Genomic DNA, 22653 nt, shown 5'->3' with positions numbered 1-22653 from the left:
CTAGAATACTTTGGTATACAGAGGAGTTGATGGTTGATTCAATGACCACAAGTTGCCTAGGACCTGAATCTGCAAAACACCCCCAAATCATCAGCCCTACACCACCGTGCTCATTACCTGTGTTTGGTCTTGACAAACATGGCACTGTGCATCATGACCAGCATCTCCACTTTGTTCTCGTTTGTCCAAAACACATTGTTCTAGGGATGGGCGATATATCGAATGTACTCGATGTCTCACAAGTTTTTCCATGTACGATGGTTGAAATGGCTTTATCGTAACCATCGAGTATACATCGAGTAATTGCCATGGCAATATTAAGCTGTCTTCATGTAATTCACTGCGAGTTTTCTTTCTCCCACACGCTGCGAATGCATCATTACCCCTCCCAACCAGAAAATGTTCTACCTGGCACACATGCATGTTTTCACACTACCAGACTGGGAAAAATAACCATAAAAAATGTTTTTAAAAAACCAAACATTTCAATTCATTCAGATTTTTTGTATTCAAAGTGGAAAAAAACCCACTGAATGGTGAATTTGAATGAGTATACCAGTACAATAGTGCATTTTAGGCACTTTATGGTTGCAAATAAAATTTGATTTGGGAGGTGATTTAAACATATCGTGATACATATCGTGTTATAGCCAAAAAAAAATATTGTGATATTAGATTTTCCTCATATCGCCCAGAGCTACATTGTTCCAGAAGTCTTGTAGTCTGTTCAGATGCAACTTTGTAAACCTAAGCTGTGCTGCCATGTTCTTTTCAGAGAGAAGAGGCTTTCTCTTGGCAACCCTTACAAACAAACCGTACGTTTCAGCCTTCTTCTAATTGTACTTTAACATGCTAATTGAGGCCTGTAAAGTCTCAGATGTGCCTCTTGGGTTTTTTGGAGTTTGGATGAGAATTGCATGCTCTGAACTCGGGATGTCCGCTCCTGGGAAAATGTTCGCATTTTCTTAATGATCATCTGAATGATCCACACCAGCAAAAGGGCCAAACTTCTGCTTTTATAGATGTGCTCATCATTGTTGATGATCAATTAATCAAGTGCATTTGATTAGCAGCACCTGGGGGCTACTTACCTTCTTATTTCCTATGGGAGAAGTAAGGCTGCACTTAGTGCTTCTGAATTTCGGCTTAAAAGGTGTTAAATATGGCATTTTTTGTAGTTCATTTGTGTTAAATTAATCCTGGATTACGTTTTCTAACAAAACACAATTAGATGTTCATTTATTTATGAGTGAACTGTGCTCCCTTGTCACACATGGTTGTAATCATGATTCAGATTTAGTAATATAAGACATAATTATTCTGAGAAAACAAACTCATTACAATGGGGAAATCTTTTTGGCACACATTAATTTGTAGAAAACTATTTCTGATTGTCTGTTAAGCAGCAATTCTACCTATGCCAGTTTTTTAACTTGTGTCAAGATTATTTTTTTTACTCTTTTATTGTATCTTTTTTTATATAATTTATAATTTTTACTTTTTTTTTTTTCTTTATTCTTAACTCTCCTCACAGAAGAATGAGCCATCATAACCCCATATAAAAGACCCACTTAGCAAAGCTTAGTTAACACTTCTTTTTCCAGTTCCTATTAAAATGTAACGATCCTTCGAAAAAGACAAGGATACATATTGTTTGTGTGTGCATTGTGTTTTTTTCATTACTTGATTGAGTTTCTGAAGTGATCCTCTGCAGGGTTTTTCACAGTGCAGCTGTTGAGCAGCCACACGTCTGCTTCTGTCGGGTCATCTACAAAGAGAGACAACGCATTTTATTTTTGCAGACTGGAAAAGCAAACGTAGCATTATAATGTTATGAGTACCCAAGATGAAGCCAACACACAGAAAAAAAACAAAACAAAACAAAACTCATATAAATGAGTCAAGCACAAAGCACATGGCATCCAAAAAGATGAAGAAGTGCTTAATTAGTCTCTGGTGGAACTCCTTTGCGTCTGAATTCCACAGTGAGTCAGTTTGTACTCACAAAATGATCCAATGTGTGTCGGTAATTTTAACCCCATCTGTAAATTCCCACTTCTCTATGTTGTGAAAACTAGAATTAGAGCGCACTGGAAAAAGTGTCTGCGACAAAACAAGGTTGATTCCCGTGTCCACTTAGCATTTTCTGCACTTTCATATATATAGCTTATATAATATACCAAGTATACAACTACATTTTTAAAGCTGAAAACCAGCTTTGTATCAAGTGCCAAATAAGATAAATTCTCACACGCGCACACACACGTGCTCTTTGAGACGATGGTAGGAGTCTTAGCACTGCCAGGAGAGCTGTCACACACAGATTTGAAGGGGGTGTAATGGCACGTTGGTGGTGGGGCGCTAGAAGCCTGCTCCTTTATGCCACATTAAACATTAAACCAAATATTTCAGGAAATCTACTTCCCTGCTGCAGCCAAGTATACTCACACACACAGCATTATAGTTAATGTGCTATATGGTGGTTTTATATAATAAAATTACCAAAAAAAATCGGCACACCTTAGGTAAACTCTACCAGTCAATAGAGTTCACTTTCAAAAAAAAACAAACCCTCAAACAAACAGCCTACATACCATTTTTTTCTGCACCAAGGGCAAACCAGAATGAAACAACTATTAAATTATTCATAGTACCACACAAATATATGCAAATGTCTCTCCACTCTCATTCATGCTGTGACCAAGTATTCAACATTTTTCGGTATATTCAAATTCCAGTTCGTTAAAATGTAAACCTTCATGATGTCACTTTGCCACTCGTTTTGAATACATAAGACAGAATCAATTTCAATATGATGACCAATCTGTAACAGAGATTTTAATTCAGTAACACACAAGCACAGACGCACACCGCCGCATCTTTAAAATGTACAAATGCAGACGGTTTTGGGGGGCTTGAGGTTTGTTAGTCGACTGGATCCGACAGTAAGTTTGACTAAATGATGCCTCATCAAAACAGACAGACAAACAGACAGTCCTTCTAAAAGCACTACGTGTGACTCACAACAGTAGGGCATGAATCACAAGCATGTTTTGGGTTTGTTTGGGCTTTTCTGTTTGGAGTGATCAATTCTTTAAAGGACAAAACTAATAATAGAAAGACCAGACATAATGAGTAATCCTAAAGCTACAAATGTGTGTATATTTGTGCTGATGATTGGGAAATGAATAACGGAAAGGGACGCGGGGAGGGTGAGAGAAAGAGAGAGAGTGTTCAGCTGGCAAAAGCTCTTATTATGCCTACATTTATTTGAGAGGCAACTCACACACAGGCACACACGCACACACACGCACGCACGCACGCACGCACGCACGCACGCACGCACAGGACTTTAGTGAGAGTGGTCTCAGCTGTGTGGTTGCTTTCTCCTCTCAGTCCCAAGGGATGCTTTCCAGACCAACAATAACAAGCTCTCCATCAATTTAACAGAAACACACACACACACACACACACACACACACACACACACACACACACACACACACACCCCTGCAAAACAATCCTAGCTACAGAATAAGCACAACTTGCTAGTGTAGAGATAAAAACTGGAAAAAAGAAAACAACTACAGTAAATATTATGGTGCACGTCCTGAATTTATTTATTTTATTTATTTAGTTTAAAGTGACTTTTTTTCCCCTCATTATGAATTATAATATATCATATTAGCAATGGGCCTTTATTTTGAAATTAATCTATTGATTAAAAATACAAATAATCTTAAAGAATGATCAAGTGAACAGCAAATGAAAATGCATACAACATCCCATGAGCCCGAATGTAGAAGCATTACCTTGCAGCTCAAAGCTAACATACAAAGGCACATTTATGACATCACACGGTGTTCGGGGTCAAGGGACGCTTTATTGTGTTGTATTTTTGGAAAACGGAGGCTGTATTTAACTAAACATTTACAGAGAGGGCGCGGAGGGAGCGGCGTATTAACAGAGCCCTGACAGTCGCTGTCACATTCTCAGTGACAGTTGCTTTTGCTTCTTCTTTCACATTTTCATCTAACTGAAAACTAATCCAGGCATAACTGCTATCAACCATGTGACGATAAAAGACAGGCGCTGGCTGTTACAAGCAGCCAACCTTGTAGATGTGCAGAGGACGCAGAACCTCAAAGATGCAAGACCGTACATTTGCAAAATAAGGTTTGATGTAGTTATGGATTAAATGGCAGCAGCTGAACTTTAGATCATGTTTTGTGGCTTTTTTTTTTTTTTTTTTAAATCAGTGAATCAAAGTGCAAATTTAGACTATAGATGACTTAGTAGGACACTAAACATTTCCTAGGGTCAGACTAAAAATTAAGTCTGCATTAGATCCTCTGTTAGAATATTGAAATACGGGTCAGCGCACATGTTCTCTGCCTCTTCATCTCTCATCCTCAGGTATGGACTTGCTTTTATAGAGCGCTTTTCTAGTCCTGCTGGCCAATCAAAGCAAAAGCTTTCTCACGATAACCTTGACTTAGTCACCATTTAAGCACCGATAAATTCCAACCACATAAAGACATGATGTTACTGGAAAATCTCTGGAATTTCATATTTGCATACATTTGCATGAGGGTAGAGGTGCAGCCAATGGCGCAGAAGTCATTTGGTTATTTTTTGCCTGCCATGGCATGACAATGTCTTAAAACACAAAGTGCACAAAAACTGTTGACTTATCTTATCTAATACAGAACAAAAAGATCTGTATCCTAGCCCTGTGCTTTCACACCATGAATGATAACTTTATCAGTTAGACTAAGGTGACACCAGTGGGTAAATGGGTAACAGGTAAAAAGTTTAATGATGCTGTTCCTGCCTTTGTGTCATTCTAAGACTTCACAGAACACATGGAACAGCAAAAAAAAACAACAACAACATTTCTACACAGCATATCCAAACAAAATCTCATTGGGGCCTTCATGGTGAAACCATATTTATATGCAAGTGCATAAATGTATGCATCTGATATTATGAGAAATAAAGAGGGCATGTAATAATGGCTATTCACTCAGTGTGAAGCACGCACATAAAAAGCCTGTTTTATATTTTGCTCAGTGTAAGAAATCTATTCCATTTGACCACAACAGATTGATATTTTTGGGCTGTATGTTTGTGAGTTTCTCCGATGATATTAAACAAAAACAAATCCACCAATCCCAAACCGTTGACCCCAATATATAAAAAAAGAAATTGACCTGTGTGCATGCACATGTACAAAGCTTGGCTTCGATTTCTATGTATGTGAATGGAGGTGCGGTACGTCTACAGAGGGCTTCGATTCTCCGGGTTTTTTTGTTTTTTTAAATAAACATTCACACTGACTGGCCCAAATGATTAAATCTAAACCTTGAGGTTATTCCTGTTTACACCCTGTGTTTGCACGCGCATGTGTGTGTGTGTGTCTCACCCTAACGTCACCCCAAAACCAAATCATACAAGAGAGACAGGGATATTGGAAAAGCAGCACCTGTGGTCAGTGTGTGTGTGTCTGTGTGGCTGCAGACGTATAAACAGGGTCATACATAACATATTTCAATCACACTACTCCCTATGGAGATGATGTATAGGAGGTTTGGGAGCAGGTGCAGTCATCAAGTAAGTATGGATGGAAAAATGTCCAAATCAAAGGAAAAAAAGTGACTGCAAGTTATTGTTTCTTATATAAAAATGAATAAAAAAGAATAAAAGAATACGTAGGACCGACTTAGAAACGAGTCATCCTGAGAGAGAAATTGAAAGCGTGTGTGGAATAAGGCAGGTGATAATTTACCTGAACACATTTTCATTTAAAAAAAAAAAAAAATCCACAATCAACATAACTGATTAGAAACAGAGCCGGAGTCCTATTTGTCTGCTCACCTTTACACTTAAATGTTTTTGGTTTACAAACACTACAAAATGATGAATTCTGCTGTGTTTGCACATGACTGTATTTCTTGTTGATTTACCCACAGGTGTGCGCAGCACCCCGCAGAGCAGCAGACAGTAGGCTCAGCTGCAGGGTCAGAAAGCAGAGGAACACAAACAATAACAGGCAGAATGGGAATACGGTAATTTCTGTATGCAGATGTGCCAATTTACAACTGAAAACTGTAAATTTCACTCACTTGTTTACTGTAAACAGACAGTTGCCTTGCACTTAGAAATGAGAAATGTCTGTGGTTTTGTCTGTGTGTCTAAATTTAACTGATTATAAATTTTATATTTTCCTATTAGGGCCGAATGACATTTGCACTAAATAATAAGGATATAAAAGCACATAAAATATGTATAAGAACTCATTTTCCACTACAAATATTATTTTTACAGGCAAACTAACCATAATGAAAAGCAGAGGCTCTCCAAATTTTCATGATTGAGTGCCAATTTAGGGAGCGAGCACGACTGAGGGCAGCAATATGCTTAGAGGATGGTTCATTTTTCAATGTTAGCGAGGTTTACTCTGCAACAATGGCTACAAAAGACAAGCTGAAATCGAACAGACAAGATACTTTAGTCCTGTCACTTTATAGTATGACATGAAAAGTATATTACAAATATTACAAAAAGGCCACCATTGGCCAGCACGCCCTGCTTTCTGAACTCTAGATATAACGGATAAACGTTAAATCTCCAGTATTAGCCAGGAACTTACAGTTTTTACCACTGAAAACTGTAAATTGTCTGTTCACTGTAAAAAGAGCCGTTTCCCACTTTTAAACGACGCACTTTATTTAAACCCACACTTTCTCCAGTTAAACAAGAGGTTTGATAGTTTTATTTTTTATTATTATCATCTTTGTAATACCAGAAATGTTGGTTTTAAAATGTTTTAAAATCAGAGTAAAGACAGCGTACAGGAAACTACTTTATTATGTGGACAAATGATTTGCTCCTCGTCAATGATGAGCCATACCAGCCACAGGTCTGCCAATTTTACATTTCTTGTAAGCAATAAAGAGTTAGATCATCTCTGAAAAGAAAAGAAAAAAGTATTTTAACAAACTGCAGGTTTGGAGCACAAACTTAATTTTTAGCTGTTACCTGATATTTCAGTCAAGTAAAACAACAGAGACCTTGTTAAGAGCTTTGGCTTATATCTATGTTGTGGAAGATTCCTTCTCATTACATTGTTACCAGGATAAAAGCAGACCAGTCTTCAAAAGCAGTGTTGCATACCAAGATTAAACAGTTACATTTATTTTGCATCTGACCGGTTCAAAATTCATTAGGATGTGAAGCTAAAAAACTCTTTTTGAGGCACTATATAGTTTTATTGTCAGAATTTGGACCCCAACCCAACAGCACCTTTTAAATATTGTGGTAATGTTAAGAAAATACAGAAAAAAATAAATTAGAAATCTCTCTACATATTCTAAATGTTTTAAAGTATACACACAAATGACAGGAAAACACTGAAAGTCTGGCCACTCAGCAGGTCTTAGATGACTAATCTGCCGGTTTAAATGATTAAATGACTGAAAACCCTTTACATTCATTTCTTCAGCTAATTCACCAGCTACAGTAGGCTAAAACTATCCTCATCCAGAGTTTCCCTATAAGTATAGCATAAGGAACTTGTGATAGATATTGTTGCTGTAAACAATATCTTTCCGCAGTGGGTATAAGGAGCGTCTGGACTTCTTTAAGTTTCTTGAAGACATTTCATCTCTCATCCGAGAAGCTTCTTCAGTTCTAAGAGCAATTGGTGGAGAGTCCCAGATTTTAAGCCCTGTGGGAGTGTCCCCCAAGAGGGTCATGGACCCCCTATTGATCCTCTACCTAATCACACGAGCCAAGGTGTGAAAACGGGTGTGGGTCACAATCAGGAAAGGTTTCGGGTGAACCCATTGTGAAGCCTAGCCCCACCCTATCATTTGATTTACTGAGGTCAAAAGGCCCAGGATGTGAGTGGGTGTTAAGGCGTCTGGGGAGGGATCTCAAAACTGGATTATAGATGGCAGACGGTTGGTATCGTAAGCCACACCCTCTGTTCAAAGATGGTCGTTCACAGTGAACACTCCTCTGTCTTCTCTTTTCAAAATGTGAACATTGCCGTCCTCGAAAAAGTGACCTTTGCCCTTTAGATGCCGATGGACAGCCGAGTCTTGTCCCGTCGAGGTGGCTCTTATGTGTTGTGCCATACGCCTGACCAACATTGTATTTTTAATACTGACACCAGTATTGATATTGTTATTTGGTGATTTTAAAAACTGATGTATCGTCTCATTATTTGTTCTTCTTCAAATACACAAAGCATAACATTTGGTATGTGTAGCCATTCCTGAAAAGAATTGTCCTTGTTTGAGCTGATACAGTGGATATGAATACAGCTACACAGATATTTAAGAAAAAGAAACAGTTGGAAAACCGTGTTCTAGACCACAAAAATCTGAACCTCTTCCACACTGGTAGATGATACATGAGGGCCACGGCTGGGACATGCGTGTGTGCACGTGCGTGTGACAGAGAGAAGGGGCAGACAGCAGCCCTACGGGTCATTTTGATGCTCCTGGTGCTTCACATACAGACTAAACCATGACCCACTTTGCGCCCCATCCCACAGACACCCCCACATTCACACGCATTTCTCCCCCTTGTTATTTCTGTCCTGTACCCTCCATCCATTGCACCCTTCATCTCTAACATATCGTCTTTTCTCCTCCTCTGCTGCCCCCACTGCTCGTCAGACACACACACAAAAACGCACAGGACATGCTGACCTTGGGATACGGTGCTGTAGTGCTCTATCGGGGTAAGAGTGCTGGGGCAAGGGGTGGCTTTGGGGTGAATGGACACACTTGACTGAGCTAACAAGGCCTGTATGGACTTACTGGCTGATAGGCTGGCCGGACAGCTGGATGCCAAGCGTACTGGCTGGGAGGACAGGTGGACTGGAGGGCAGGGCGGGGCAGTGACCCCGCTCCACCGTGTTATGCATCTCCCAGAAGTCAGATAGAGCTCACTGCTATGAATACTGTCCTAGCACAGATATGGCTACAGCCCACTTCCCCCCCCCCCCCCTTTTGATTCCTTTATTTATTTATGTTCCTTCCACACAAAAAAAAAAACAAAAAAAAAACTAAACTAAATACTAAAGCATATTTCATAAAATATATTGCCAGTAAAATAAATATTTCAAACAATCACTTTTAATGTATTTAGACTTTTATTATCCTGGCACTACTTCAGTCTTAATACGTCACAAGAAAGAAAACCTCATGCCACTATCACAAACACATAAAAATTCAACAGAAGGGAAATTGAATCAAGCTTGTTTTGTTTTTTACATTTTTGTCAATTCATCATTTCTTTCAACAGTTTGTGTCAAAACTGCGACTTTACAACATCCCACAGTCACAGGGACCAGTAAACAAGCACAAATATAACAGATACAATCGCAAATGCACAAAGTCATGCTGTGTGTGTGTGTGTGTGTGTGTGTGTGTGTGTGTGTGTGTGTGTGTGTGTGTGTGTGTGTGTGTGTGTGTGTGTGTGTGTGTGTCTGGTTGGGGCAAGGCTGATTCTCAGGTGATAACATTTCTGCCTAAAAGGTTCCTTTTCCTTAGGGAGACGAGTGTGAGTGTATGTGTGCGCCTTACTGATGTGGCAAATTCTGAATGGCTCTTAGAGGACTTATGAGCTTCACCTCCAATCACATTTTACAAGGAAGCACTTGCACTGGCACACAGCTACAGCCACACAAACACTAAGACATACGCACACTCATATACACAGACAGAAGGCCCTGGGGTTTGGCAGTTGGTCCATACATCTACAAGGGTGAGCAGCCACTCAGCCGTGGATGATAATGCAATCAACTGTCATTAGAGGGATGCTGGCCGACTGCATGCGCACACACACGCGCACACACACGCTCAGACCTGTCATACTGAGAAAACTGCTCATATTGCTGTGGTAAGACGGGATCCTACGTTTACATTCACTTTTTCATGAAGTCCTCATTACAAGGTTGGAAGCAAATGAATTTTTTAATAGATTAAACAATGAAAAAATAATCATCAGCAGAAAAACAAGAACGGAAACAATCTTCAGCTATAGCTGAACTAAAATATGTATAAAAATAGCAGAAAGCATGCACAAACAAAAAAAACTGGCACAGGCACATCTAACTTTATCACTGCTTCATCTTCTGATGCAACTACAGGGCAACACTAGTGCACAACAGAATCAGTGTCTCAATATTACTAAAGCGTCTCAGGGCATCAGTTCTTTGTCCTCTTTTGGCCAACTCTCTATTTATTCACGTGTTATTTAAAGCATGGTGGCATATAGTTTACAGAGTCATCAGCATCTCCGTAAACTGAAATCAGATCAGACAGCCTGCTTCTCTGCTGACCAGCCAACCCATGTTTTAAAACTATAGATTGCCATACCCTCTACAAACTAATTTTCTATGTTATATGTGTCTATAAAGTTAAAAGACACTCACTTTAGAGTACAAACATGAATACACTAACTTTACTGAAAGCAGTACAGACTGCTAAAGAAAACTGTACTGGGCTATGGAGGAAAATAAACACAAGAACGATCACAAAGAAAAAAAATTTTTCACCCAGATTTCCATTCAGATTGATTTTGAGTAATTTATCCATTTTGAGTCGTCTTTTTTTCAAGTATTTGATCTTCAGGGTTGGAAAATCCCAAACTAGATTTGAAAAGAAGAAAAAAAGCTTACATATTAGTACTAATTACATCATCTGAGATGTCACATTTTACAGTTTTTCTATTTTTGACAAACCTCAAATACACCAGACTGCAGTCCTCTCAGACTCACTGTCTACATCGACTCTGTTAAATGGCAGAAATCCACAGCAGTGGCTCTCGTAATGTGTGCATAATCTCCTGACTCTTCTCAAGGGACAGATATGGCCGTGTGTGTGTGAGTGTCTCTGTGTGGAGGTAGGGAAGTAGAGAGGGTATGCCAAGTTAGGCACAGCGGGGGCCCGTGATAGCACTCACGTCAACAGTTTGACAACATCTTAGAAAGATCTGTTCACTTGGGATTACTCTCCTGTCCTCAACAACTCTGAGTACATTACTGTTGGAGGAGGAGAGTGAGCCTGACAGATAGGGGCTGAAAGAGACAGAAACGATGAGGATGCAGGGCTGAGAGGCAGGGAAAGAATCAAGACTAACAAGTTAAGAAGGATGGAGGTGAAGTGAGAGTAGAGATTCAAAAGGGGGGGGGGGAGAAAAGCAAGCCAGAAGAGATTGAAAAAAGGAAAATGATAAAAATGAAATCCAAGAAACAGACAGAAAGAGTACAAAATAATGAAGATAGGTAAAGGAGAGGGAGCTAGCATTAGAAGATTAAGTGGGAGTACCTCGGTGAAAAATAGCACGCGACTGAGCTGAAAGTGGAGCAGGCATGATGAATGCTGCGAGACAGGCCAACCACTAATTTGGATGGCAGAAGTTTGCTTCCACAGGGCAAGAGGCCGGAGTCAATCTGTCTCTCTTACGTCTGATCACAGAGCCACAGTGTGTGCACCTGGGTCCAGACAAGGGCCCCCGTTTCAGACCAAAACTAGTGAACTGCCAATATAAAGAGTCAAGCATATACGCGCCTACACGGGGAAACATTAAGGCATGTTTTTCCACCACAGTCATGGAGTTACAAATGTATTTTCAGGTATTGTGTTTCAAACCAATCACAGTCTCCAGCAGAATTAAGGTCTTGCAGGGCATATATGGGTTACATATATGGGAAAAATGTACAATGGAGAGTGATGATAAACATCTGGAAGTCAACTTCATGCGATTTTAAGTGTGCATCAAGTGTGATTTATTGAGCTGCAGGCAGGCACGAGATGGAAGCGAGGCCTAAATAGATTTTTGCCATTACATGTCTCACCTTGCATAGATAGGATGATTTGAAGTCTGAGGTTCATGCTGTAATTGGGGCCAATCACTAGTCAGCAGCTCAGACAGAAAACCATTATGATCATCAGCGCAGACATAAAAAGGTATTTCACACAGCCAGAAAGGGATTATTAGAGTCAAGGGCACAAAAGTCAGGGTGTCTGGGAGAAAGAAAGGCCTGAAAGGTTACTGACTGACAGATTAATATACCAGTGATTTCACTTTTACCACACACCTCAGAGTGAAAAATGACACACACTTTCGCTTTCCAGTGTAATTTCAAAGGCTGGATAAAGAATCTATTTTCCAATTAATTGCCTTTTTAAAATCCAATATAGACTCTTAAAAATCCTCTGACTGACGTTAGCATTTGAGCACATGCGTCCTATACATATTTCATCTTTGCTAAATATTATTCAAATGTGCACAAAGCTAGCATTTTATCATTTTTAATCTAGCAAAAAAATTACAGATGGCTATAAAAGCTGCTGAGAGTCTCAATAGTCCAAACTAATGAGACGGTGAGTGTTTATACGGGCCCGTCGCAGTTTAAGACCCCCGCAGCCGACCGTACCAATTGTATATGATCCAGACAACACAATTACACGAGAAATAGAATAAAGAAGGAAAAGTCTGCACACTGGTCTGAAATCTGTGAGTGTTGACAAGATATTTTCTCTGGCTACATCATATGAAGCCCATAAGTCGAATAAACAGGGTGTGGATTTTACTTTATCCAGTCTGTCCCTGCCGGGAGCTAATACTAGCCAGCCAGCTGCCTGCAGACATCAGGCTGATCTTGTCAACACAACACAATGCTGCAGACGAATTAGCGAGCAAACTTTCAGTTTCTGCTCTGTCTGTTTAAAAGAAATGTCTTAAAAAGTCCATCCGTGAGTCTAAGACACAGGATGTAAGTAGAAACAGCCTGTTCAGCGTATTGAACGGTGCAGGTCCTAAAAATGTGTGTGGGGTACTGTATTTATTAATTAAAATGATCATTTAAAAACTGAATGTGAAAATAAATGGTTTGTTTCCTATAAAATGACACTTTATGCACATGTATCAAAAATAATCATCCAGTTTCAAAAAGCTAGATTTCTTCTGCTGAAGAGATCAGCTCTGTTTACCTGTTTGTTTGTTAGCAGGCTAGCATCCACAGTTTCCAAGATATCACATTAGCTCAAGTTGATTTCATTTTCATCTGATCGATCAAGGTCATGCTCTTCTGGAGGAGTTACACTCTTTGGATTCTCTTGTTTTTAAAGCAATGGGCACCGAAATTTGTGGTCAATTTTAAAATACACGCATGAATGTAAAGTTTAACATACACAACTTTCAATGTTCACTAGTGCTTGACGTGTCCCCCCTCGGATGCACGGCATGTGACGTTATGATAGTCAAACACATCGCATATTTTTGTATGCATGTCTATCGTCACTGTAGCCGCTGCTGCTGTTACGCTACCAACCAGCAACCACGTAAAACCTGTGAAGACACTGATGAATCCCCAGTAAACGTTACGTCGAAATCAGGCCATTCTTTTCTGACAGACTGTGTAAAATACAACCTAAGACAAAATCAAAACTCACCATTGTTGACTCAGCACCTTGCGTGACATCACATTAGCAAAACTAAGCTGGTGTTTGTGTTCGGATCTACTGGCATTTGCGGCGTGTTGTGTTTGCACGTCATTTAGAACGCTTCATATGGAAATGTAAGATGCACAGAAACACTCGGCGATTTAGTGATTATCACGCGATGGAGTTTATTTTATAACATATGCAGAAAAACTTTCCTCTGTCACAGCGAGAAGGCGAATAAGAAAAATATAGATTTGCATTTTAACTCCTCTGGAGCAACTGATTGCTTCCATTGTCATTTCTAAGATGTGCTGGTTTTCAAAGGATCACAAATAATTTAACTATAAAGCATATAAAATTATGATGGGAGCTCATGAAAAAAAAAAAAGCGAGAGAAAGAGTGACTTTCTGTACCTCAAAGCCAACTGTCATGCACACCATGGTAACCGCAGTCTTTTCCCCATTTCACAACAATAACAGACTAGACAAATATTGACACGCCATTTCCCTGCCATTACAAATGTGATTATATTTGCTGTTTGCCCTAGGAGATGGCAGTTAATATTCAATGGTGTGCGTGTACCTTTGTGTGAAACTGGGTGTGTTTGTGTATATGCACAATTGTGCGATGAGAAAAAAAAAAAAAAACAGAAATAGTGCATGGAAAGAACACACGTCTGTTTGCTCTGCACACAAAAGAATGTGTTAGAGGGCGACCAAGGATCCAGAAATTTCCTCTGTGTGTGTGTGTGTGTTTTCTTTTATGCCATATGTCACCTGGTACAGAGACAAAGAGTTAGGACAGAAAGCTTAAAAAGTAGGAACCACCTGTAGTTAAAAGCTCACCTGTCCTCTGGGAAAAAAAAGCCTGCAATGAATGTGTACTGTAGCAGATGGAGTGTGAGGCGAAACAAAGGTAGAGGCAGTAGCTAAAAGGGGCTGTGGTCAATAAAGGGAGAATACCAAAGCAGATCTTTTAGTTTTTTGTTTGTTTTTTAGTAGCCTAGAGAATAGATAACCATCTTTCACAATTACACACAATGACCTGTCTTATTCTGTCCACAGTTTAGATACACACTGTAAAGGAATGGCAGCTGAAAGGACTCCAATTCCACCGTTTAGATCCTGATCTACCAACATCCAGGTTCATGCGCTGCTTAGACACGTGAGCAGAACAAGCATGGCTATTCCAGCTGTAGGCGAAGAATGTGGAGTTAGAAGTTTGTCAGTGGGAACAGAGAATTACTGGAAAAGCAGCTGAATAATATAACTGCCACAACACCAAAGCGGCTCTCTCCACGGTGGGAAAACATAAGGGGCGATGGCGACATTAAAAATAAATGTCTGTGCATTTGTGTTGTTTGCTTTTCGGCCACATATTACTGGCAGAAATGGGTTACAAAAATTATTTAAAAAAATAAAAAGGAAAATATTGATTTCAAGGCTTTTTGTACGACTGTTAGCAAAACGAAAGGATACTGTATCAAATATTTACAATCTCTTACAACATGTTGGATTATGTGTTGTTTTAGTCTTTTTGAGCCTATATATTTAAAAATTGATTGAATCAGCCCAAAAATATACGGCTAATTAGCTATTTTGAAACTCAAAACGACTCCTGAGAAGGACTCCCAACAGAGGAACATTGCATAATCTTTAACTCTGCATATGAAGAGCAACCATCACTGACGATGAGTGAAAAATAAAACTTGGAGTAGACGTGGAATTAACACTCTCCATTCCTCTGCTGGTTAGTGGCTGTACAGCCAGCCAGCAGCAGCCAGCCACAAGGATCAGAGATTTTAGCAAGAAGCCAACTGCAACTACAACATCAAACATCTACAGGAAGACGAGAAAAACATGAGGCACTGCTGTTTTGTTTTTACGAGAGAAAAAAATGTGTGTGTGACTTAAAAGCAGGCATAATTCTTAGACTCAAATTTTACTGAGGTTAGCCTTAATGCTGTTTATACTCAGATTGCTTGTTAGCGTTTGGAGCTAATAACTACTTCACATATTTATGTTTCACATGTAAAGTGACCTAATTTGATTAATAGTAATAATTAGAGCTTCCTCTGTGTTTTCTCTTTTTTTTTTTAACTTCTGGGTGAAATTGAAACAATTTAGGTCATCTGGCTCCTTATTCCCAAATCTAAGCTCAGGGACATGCAAATCAGATGCAAATGACACCCAGAAAAGTGAAAACTAGTTATGGGCCGTGGTAATAAATACTGAATTTAGCCTCTTGGCATTCTAAAAGCAGCCAGTTGGGGTTAATATGCAAATTGTATGCAAATAGCCCAGATGCAGAGAGTGCCTTTTTCTCCCCTGATATAGAAAGCATGGGGGGTGTCCTGATGGCTTAGAAAGCAGAAGCATATAACATGCCCTTATGATGATCCCATCCCCTGATACTTGCACTCTTATATTCACTCTCCAACTATCATAAAAAAGAGAAAAGCACAGATATGATTAAAAAAAAAGTGTAAAGGAAGACAAGAGAAGAAAAATTACAAGCCTGTTTGAGAGGAAAATTAGGGGTAAGACAAGGAGACAAGAAAAATTGAGAAGTATGGTATGTAATTTCAATACTAAATCCCAGACAGCGTTGTTAGCTGATTAGAGGATCAGTGTGGAGGCAAAGGCAGAAAAAAATAAGAGTAAAATATACAAAGTACAAAGTAGGAAAGAGCCAAGTAAATGTAAAGGGAGAAGGGTGCGAAAGGATGATGAGCTGGATAGAAGAGACTACTTTGACACAAAGGGGTTCAGGGAGTAGTAGTCAGCAGCTTGTATGTAAAAGTCACAGGAGACAGACCTAAAGATATGACACGCACACACACACACACACACACACACACACACTTTGCTGATCCTGTTTGTGCATAAAGAGGAGGAAAACTGGGCAAGTACAACACATTATAAGCTTAGTGGACCACCTTGTTCAATTGGCGGTGTCTCCACAAATTACATGCACACACATACACACCATGCTATATACTCGCAGTTCCACCATAATCACTATAATGCTGTTAATTGAAACCCAGACTTGCCCTGAACACATCACCTGATCTCCCTACCTGCAATGGTACCACATTCAAAATGAATACCACAAAGCTCTTAATCACAGATTCCACCCTCCAGTACACAGAGGCAGGCTGGTTGCTGATGTGCTTCGTGCCGAGCATTAAAGGGAATGTGGAGGCTGGCAGGTAGACTGGTGATTAGACGGGCTGTTCTGCTAACGGCATGTAGATGTAAAAAAAAAAAAAAAAAAAAATTTCAACCACACGCCAATACAAATTGCTAGTCTGGTTCACAGCACATTTCCATACACAGAAACTAAGCAGGGTGGTCCGTTTTTGAGCTGCGCATTTTCATCATCTTCTTTTTATCTTAACACCAAAAATCTACAGTGACTCAAAAACCCTGACTGCAATAATTGCTGGGATTTAAAGACAGAGGAAGAGAGATATATGGATGTAATAAAAAGGGACACCAAAAGCTAAAAAAAAAAGAAAAAAAGGGGGGGGGGTCTCATGACTGGATTAATGGAGAAAATCATGCCAAAAATATATCAACAGAAGGAAAGGAAAATAAATACAAGGATTATTCTGACTGAAGAGCATGAATTGAACTGCAGCTATTGATTAACTCTCTAAATTGATCATAATTTAAGATGCAACACAAGAAAGATCAGTGACTTGGCACATAGAAAGCAATTTAAATTGACCACCTTTATTTTCCAAGTAGTCACCGGCAAAAAGGGACTCTCTCACTTTTTCCATTAACCTCACATTGTCCATATCCTGCTGCTTTTCACTGCTTTCAGTTTCCTATGAGCATCATATACCACACCCCTTCTAAACTGCTGGGCCTCATTTAAAAATCTCCCTTTTCTCACGCTCGTCTTTTCAGAATTAGCTTTTTATTTGAAGTTATTAAAAACCTGTTTTATTAACACTTATGCAAATCCAAATGGATAATCCTATAGAACAACTGAAAGCATTTTGATAGTGAAAAGCTGCCTATGAGACCTGTGTGTGTGTGTGCGTGCACACATAAATGTGCGCTTCCATTCATGTGTGCCTGAATATATTATATAGGTGGAGTAAAGATGGAGCCAAATTCCAAAGAATGCGCCTCCCCTAATTAATAAATCATGACAAAAATGGAACAATTAAAGTGTTTCTCATTATAAATAATTGATATGTCTGTCCACAGAAAACGGCATCTCTCCTCTTGCAAATACAAAGAGTAAAAAACCAAAAGGTAGAAAACGCTGCTGTATAAAAACAAACACCGAGCCTAAAACAGCAGCGTGGACGATGAGAGAGAGAAGGGAAGCGGGGGCGGCGCATACACAGAAAAAGCACACATTCCATCTCCTAACAGATTCCACTGAAAACAGATGGCATCAGAATTATCTGATGTCCTGTCACCGTCTTTTTATATGCTAATCCAGCTCCTACACACATCCGAGTCGCTTTAATCAGATCTCAGGTCAGAGAAGCTAAATCAAGCTAAAACAATCGTGCTGCTAGAATTTTACACTACGCCGAGGCAAGCAGTCACACACCAGCGTATCATTGCACTTAATGCCGTGAGACTCAAAGTGTGGGGCAACAAAGCTGGGCGATGTTGCCTCCTGCACTTAAAGTGACTGACAAATCGGACGGAGCATACCTGCTGCACTAACTCGCTCGCTGAAGAAGCTCCACACCTGAACGTTCAGCAACGTGACAAACTTCTTGTGCATAATTATCTCTTATTTATCCCCGTTTGCCAGCAGTCATTCTGTCACTCAAGTAGCAATGGCACAGCAGGAGTCTTGTTGTTTTCTGTTACTGCTCGGTTCCTGTGCCGCATGTAGCCGTTATTGATGTTTAGAGCTTCTGTTGATGATAATTCAACACTTTCTCCTTCAAAGTAAATCAGTTTCTAAATAAAGCTAAGAGATAAGAGTGCTTCTTTTACTGTATGGTCACCTCTGGAAAGGTGACAGACAAATAATGTTACCAAAAGACGCTGACTTGTTAAAGTTCGTGCAAATGTAGATTTTTTTATGCTTTTTATATGAACTCTGCTCTCTCTCTCTTTTAAACAAAGTATATTATTCAATGTTTGCACTTACTAACTACTTTTCAACTGCTCATTAATTCAAATATCTAATCAGCCAATCAAATGGCAGCAACTCAGTGCATTTAGGCATGTGAGCCTGGTCCTGAAAACTCACTGAAGTTTAAACTGAGCATCAGAATGGGGAAGAAGGGTGATTTAAGTGACTGCGAATGTGGCGTGGAGTATTTCAGAAACTGCTGATTTGCTGGGATTTTCACACAAAACCTTCACAAGGTTAAAATTTTCAGTGACCTGCAGCTCTCTGTGTGAAAATGCATGCAAGTTTATTTTCAGGGGGTTTATTTCTATACTTCTTTTTGCATGAGTGTATGTTGTATGTATGCTGCTATGACAATTCAATTTCCCTCTGGTATTAATAAAAAGTTTCTCTGAACCGACCTCCAATCTGATCTGAATAAAACACCTTTGAGATGTCGTGCAACAGGAGATTTGCATCATGGGTGTGCAACTGACGAACCTGCAGCAACTCTGTGATGCTTTCATGTCAACGTGGACCAAAATCTCTGAGAAATGTTTTCCATCTGTGAAACAAGAATGGAGTTCTGAAGGTAAAAGGTGTAATTAATAATGTGGCCAGTGGGTGCACATCTACAAGGTTCCTTTCTTCTTGTGTAGATGGACAGAGGAAGACACATGCACACAGAAAAGGCTGTGATCTTCATGTCAAGGTTTTTCCAGTATTTAGATTTTTTGGCATCATGTAAAATACAGCTACTTTTTTTTTTTTCTTTCCCACTGAAAACAATGAAATACAGCCACATCATAATATTCCTGTTCAACCACTTAACTACCAACGATAGATAAGTTCTACATATTAAAAAAAATGCTGAAAGAACACACACAAGCAGCCAAAAAACACACATACACACACATAACAGCTGGGGCCTTCAGAGGATAGACTTATTGAGTTCAACCGCAGAAATACACACGGATAAACACACACACACACACAAATCATAAGATCAGATCAGATCTCAGAAGGCAGTGTCTGTCTGAAAGATTAGAAGAACCATCTGTCCGCCATGTGGAAAGCATTGGATTATCAATAAACTTCACACACTTTTCGATGTGCATGCATCCATGTGCCCGTTTGATCCAGAAACCGAATGTGGAAAGTAAATGGGGGTAAAAGCAAAAATGACAGAAAAACACATCTATACACCAGAATATAAAAAATAACAAAATTAAAATAACCACTCCTAGTAAAAATTTCAAAATAAATCTCTAGATTTTAGCAGACTAGATATAAAATATATGTATTGTCTATTTTTGAAGAAATGAATAAAGGTGGTGCTTTTTTTTTAAGTCATGAGTTTAATAATATATATAAGAAGAACCCTAAAAGTTACACTAATGCATTCTGTCATTATTCAGTCCAAGCTAGAACTTATAAAAGTTCTATAAACACACAAAAACAAAAAAAACAATCACTCGCCTTCACACACACGACCAGGAAATTGCTTGTGGCCACAGTTGATGCTTAATCAATACACAGCTATCGATCTCTTGCCTGGCTAAACATTACTTGTATTTACTCTGCTAACTTTCCCCTGTACAGATCCATATTGCTAAAATAACCACAGAAGGAGAGGATAGCAAGCTTTCAAAGAGGGCACAAAGAAGTTGAGCTGAAAATTCAAGCTCTGTTATCACCCTGCTCTGCACAATCGATAGCAGATGAGCCATTTGGCTCAAACCCTGTGGATAACCACACACAGTTGCTTATATTCATTCACAGTTTTTTTATTTTATCTGGTCAAGCAAGGTCTCGCCAAGGCTCCCTGTCAAGTTGCTTTTTCTGCTCGGCGATCAGGGTTACTTTGTCAGACGATGATTCAAATTAAACCCGCTGCTCAAATCATCTGCTGCTTTTTAATCCACTTTATCCATTATCTGTTCTCTCACATGGAAATCAGGAAATCTAGCACAGAGCTGACTCATTTATATGGATGAAGACGAGATCAGAGACGCATGCAGGATTCATTACAGAAAGGACATAAGCGTGTAGCACTGAAATACTTGCAGGGACCACAGACTTCTGTAACATGCTTATTATCTAGTGCATTCATTCAAAAGGGCGACTAACCCTCACACAGCTAATAAATTCATACAACACACAAACTCTCATGGACACATTTTTCCCCCTTTTCACTCACAGGTAGCCAGTCCTTTCATTTCAGCAGGTGGCCTCGTACAAACATCCACACACAACAGCGCAGGTCACCCCTGCTTTCCATTTCAGCAGGTGGTCAGTGAGTAATGGCAGCTGATGGCTGAACATTGGACACTCAGACAGAAAGTGGGGGGCTATCTTCCAAAACAACACAAAAGGGCCAAAGTGAAGAGAAGGAGAAAGAATAACCTCAAAGGGGCCTTTGAAAAGTCATTTACTACATGTCCTTGAATGCCTAAAATGATTTCTTTGCTTTTTATCCATATGTCACCCACACTCTTTATCCACCCACACCAACAGCTTGGCATGCCACATTAATTACAAATGTCTTTCAAGCATTTCCTCCTTATGAAGGAAATTGCATTTGTTTTCCTTGCTGAGTCAAGATGACAAGGAAACCAAAGAGACTTTTTAGTCTTTCTCACTTCTAATTTGTCCCCCTCCTCTTTAAGCTTGTAACGTATTAGACAAGCTAATTATTCCGAAACAAAGAAAGCTACAATAAGTTGTCAAATGTCAAAGAACATAGATCGTCTGTCTTTAGTCCTTTTAGCTCTACTGCCAGAAAGCGAGACACAAAGTTGCACTGTTTGTCCTCCAAGAGAAGGAAGCTGTGTGACTACGCTGCACCAAGCAAATGAAGACACTGACATTTTGAAACAATGACATTTTGAAATTGGGACAATTTCTGCTGCCAAATTATGTGAATAAAGCTCAGTTTGGACTTTGGTGAACCTAATTAACACATTGTTAGCTCTGTCTTATTGCAGTCACTGGCAATCAAACTACAGCTCTAAACCCCCCCCCCAAAAAAAAATAAAAAATCGTCTTGCATTGCATCACAGTTATAGACAACAAACCCAATGAACAAATATGTACTCATTTCAGTTAGCTGAGTTTACCAAGTCAAATTTATTCTAGCTAAGGTGAATGCTCCCAGGCTTTAACAGCCAGGCTGAAGGTGGTTAGTTATTAGCCATGTCTGGGTCCAAACTCCGCTTCAGGTCCTAAGTTACACAAAATAACATCACTGAGAGTTAAAAACTGTCCAAATTCTTTAATAAAATGATCAGTATGGTTTCTCTACCAGGTGTAACAATTAAGTTTAACATCCAGGCGTCCGTGAAAACAGAATTTATGAAATTTAACAGAGTTAGAAGTTAGCAGGGAGTTAGCTCGCTAGTTTCCACCTAAACATAATATAGCATGTTCTGACTGAGGGTTAGGGTTAGGGTTAGTTTGGACCCGGAAGCAGGGTTCATACGTCATCACTTAAATACTGGATTACCGATACTGCTCGATATCGATACAGATACCTACCTGATACTAACTTCTTTTGATATAACATAACAATCATCAGGGCCGATTCTAACACAGCATTGAGCTCACTCTATGTTTCTATAAACAGTTCTAGCTTGTTCCTGGCAAATTATCCCAACAAGAGTACTCGTTATGTAACGTGTTTCGACAGTGGATGAAAGCAGCTGAATGGATAACATTTCTCTGTATACAAACTGGCTTTTTATCTGCAAAGAATTTCTCATAAATCTAGAAAAACGTCATCTTTAAATTTACTCTGTGTATGTTTGTGTTTCAGCAATAGCGGAGAGGCTGTAGCGCCATCACATTTAATCATCTGCTGTCCCTTTCATCATGAATGTTTCTGTTACAGATGCATGTAGCAAACCTCTGCGGATTTCACAGTTTTAGTGAAACTTGAAATCTTTTCAAAACTTAAGTTGGCAACAACCTGCGAGACTTTGCTTTCTTGTTTACCCTTACCCAACAATTGGAAATGAGCTTGATTGTGCTAGCAGCCTGCTATTCTCTGACGAAGCTGCAGCTGCTCGTCTAAGCGCTAATTAAGAACAT

At 39.4% G+C, this 22653-nt stretch overlaps 1 protein-coding gene across 2 annotated transcripts in view; it reads right to left on the bottom strand.

The window, feature by feature from the left end:
• Positions 1–22653, bottom strand: part of cdkal1 (CDK5 regulatory subunit associated protein 1-like 1) — a 242918-nt gene that overhangs the window by 204444 nt on the left and 15821 nt on the right. For both annotated transcript variants that reach the window (XM_025911505.1, XM_005450542.4), the window contains exon 4: positions 1684–1768. In XM_025911505.1, the coding sequence (XP_025767290.1) occupies positions 1684–1768 (85 nt within the window). The remainder of the gene's footprint in view (positions 1–1683; positions 1769–22653) is intronic.

Source organism: Oreochromis niloticus, linkage group LG11 (genome assembly GCF_001858045.2).
Source record: "Oreochromis niloticus isolate F11D_XX linkage group LG11, O_niloticus_UMD_NMBU, whole genome shotgun sequence".
Taxonomy (NCBI): Eukaryota; Metazoa; Chordata; class Actinopteri; order Cichliformes; family Cichlidae; genus Oreochromis; species Oreochromis niloticus.
Note: the sequence above shows the minus strand (reverse complement) of the source record. Positions and strands in the feature narration are given on the sequence as shown.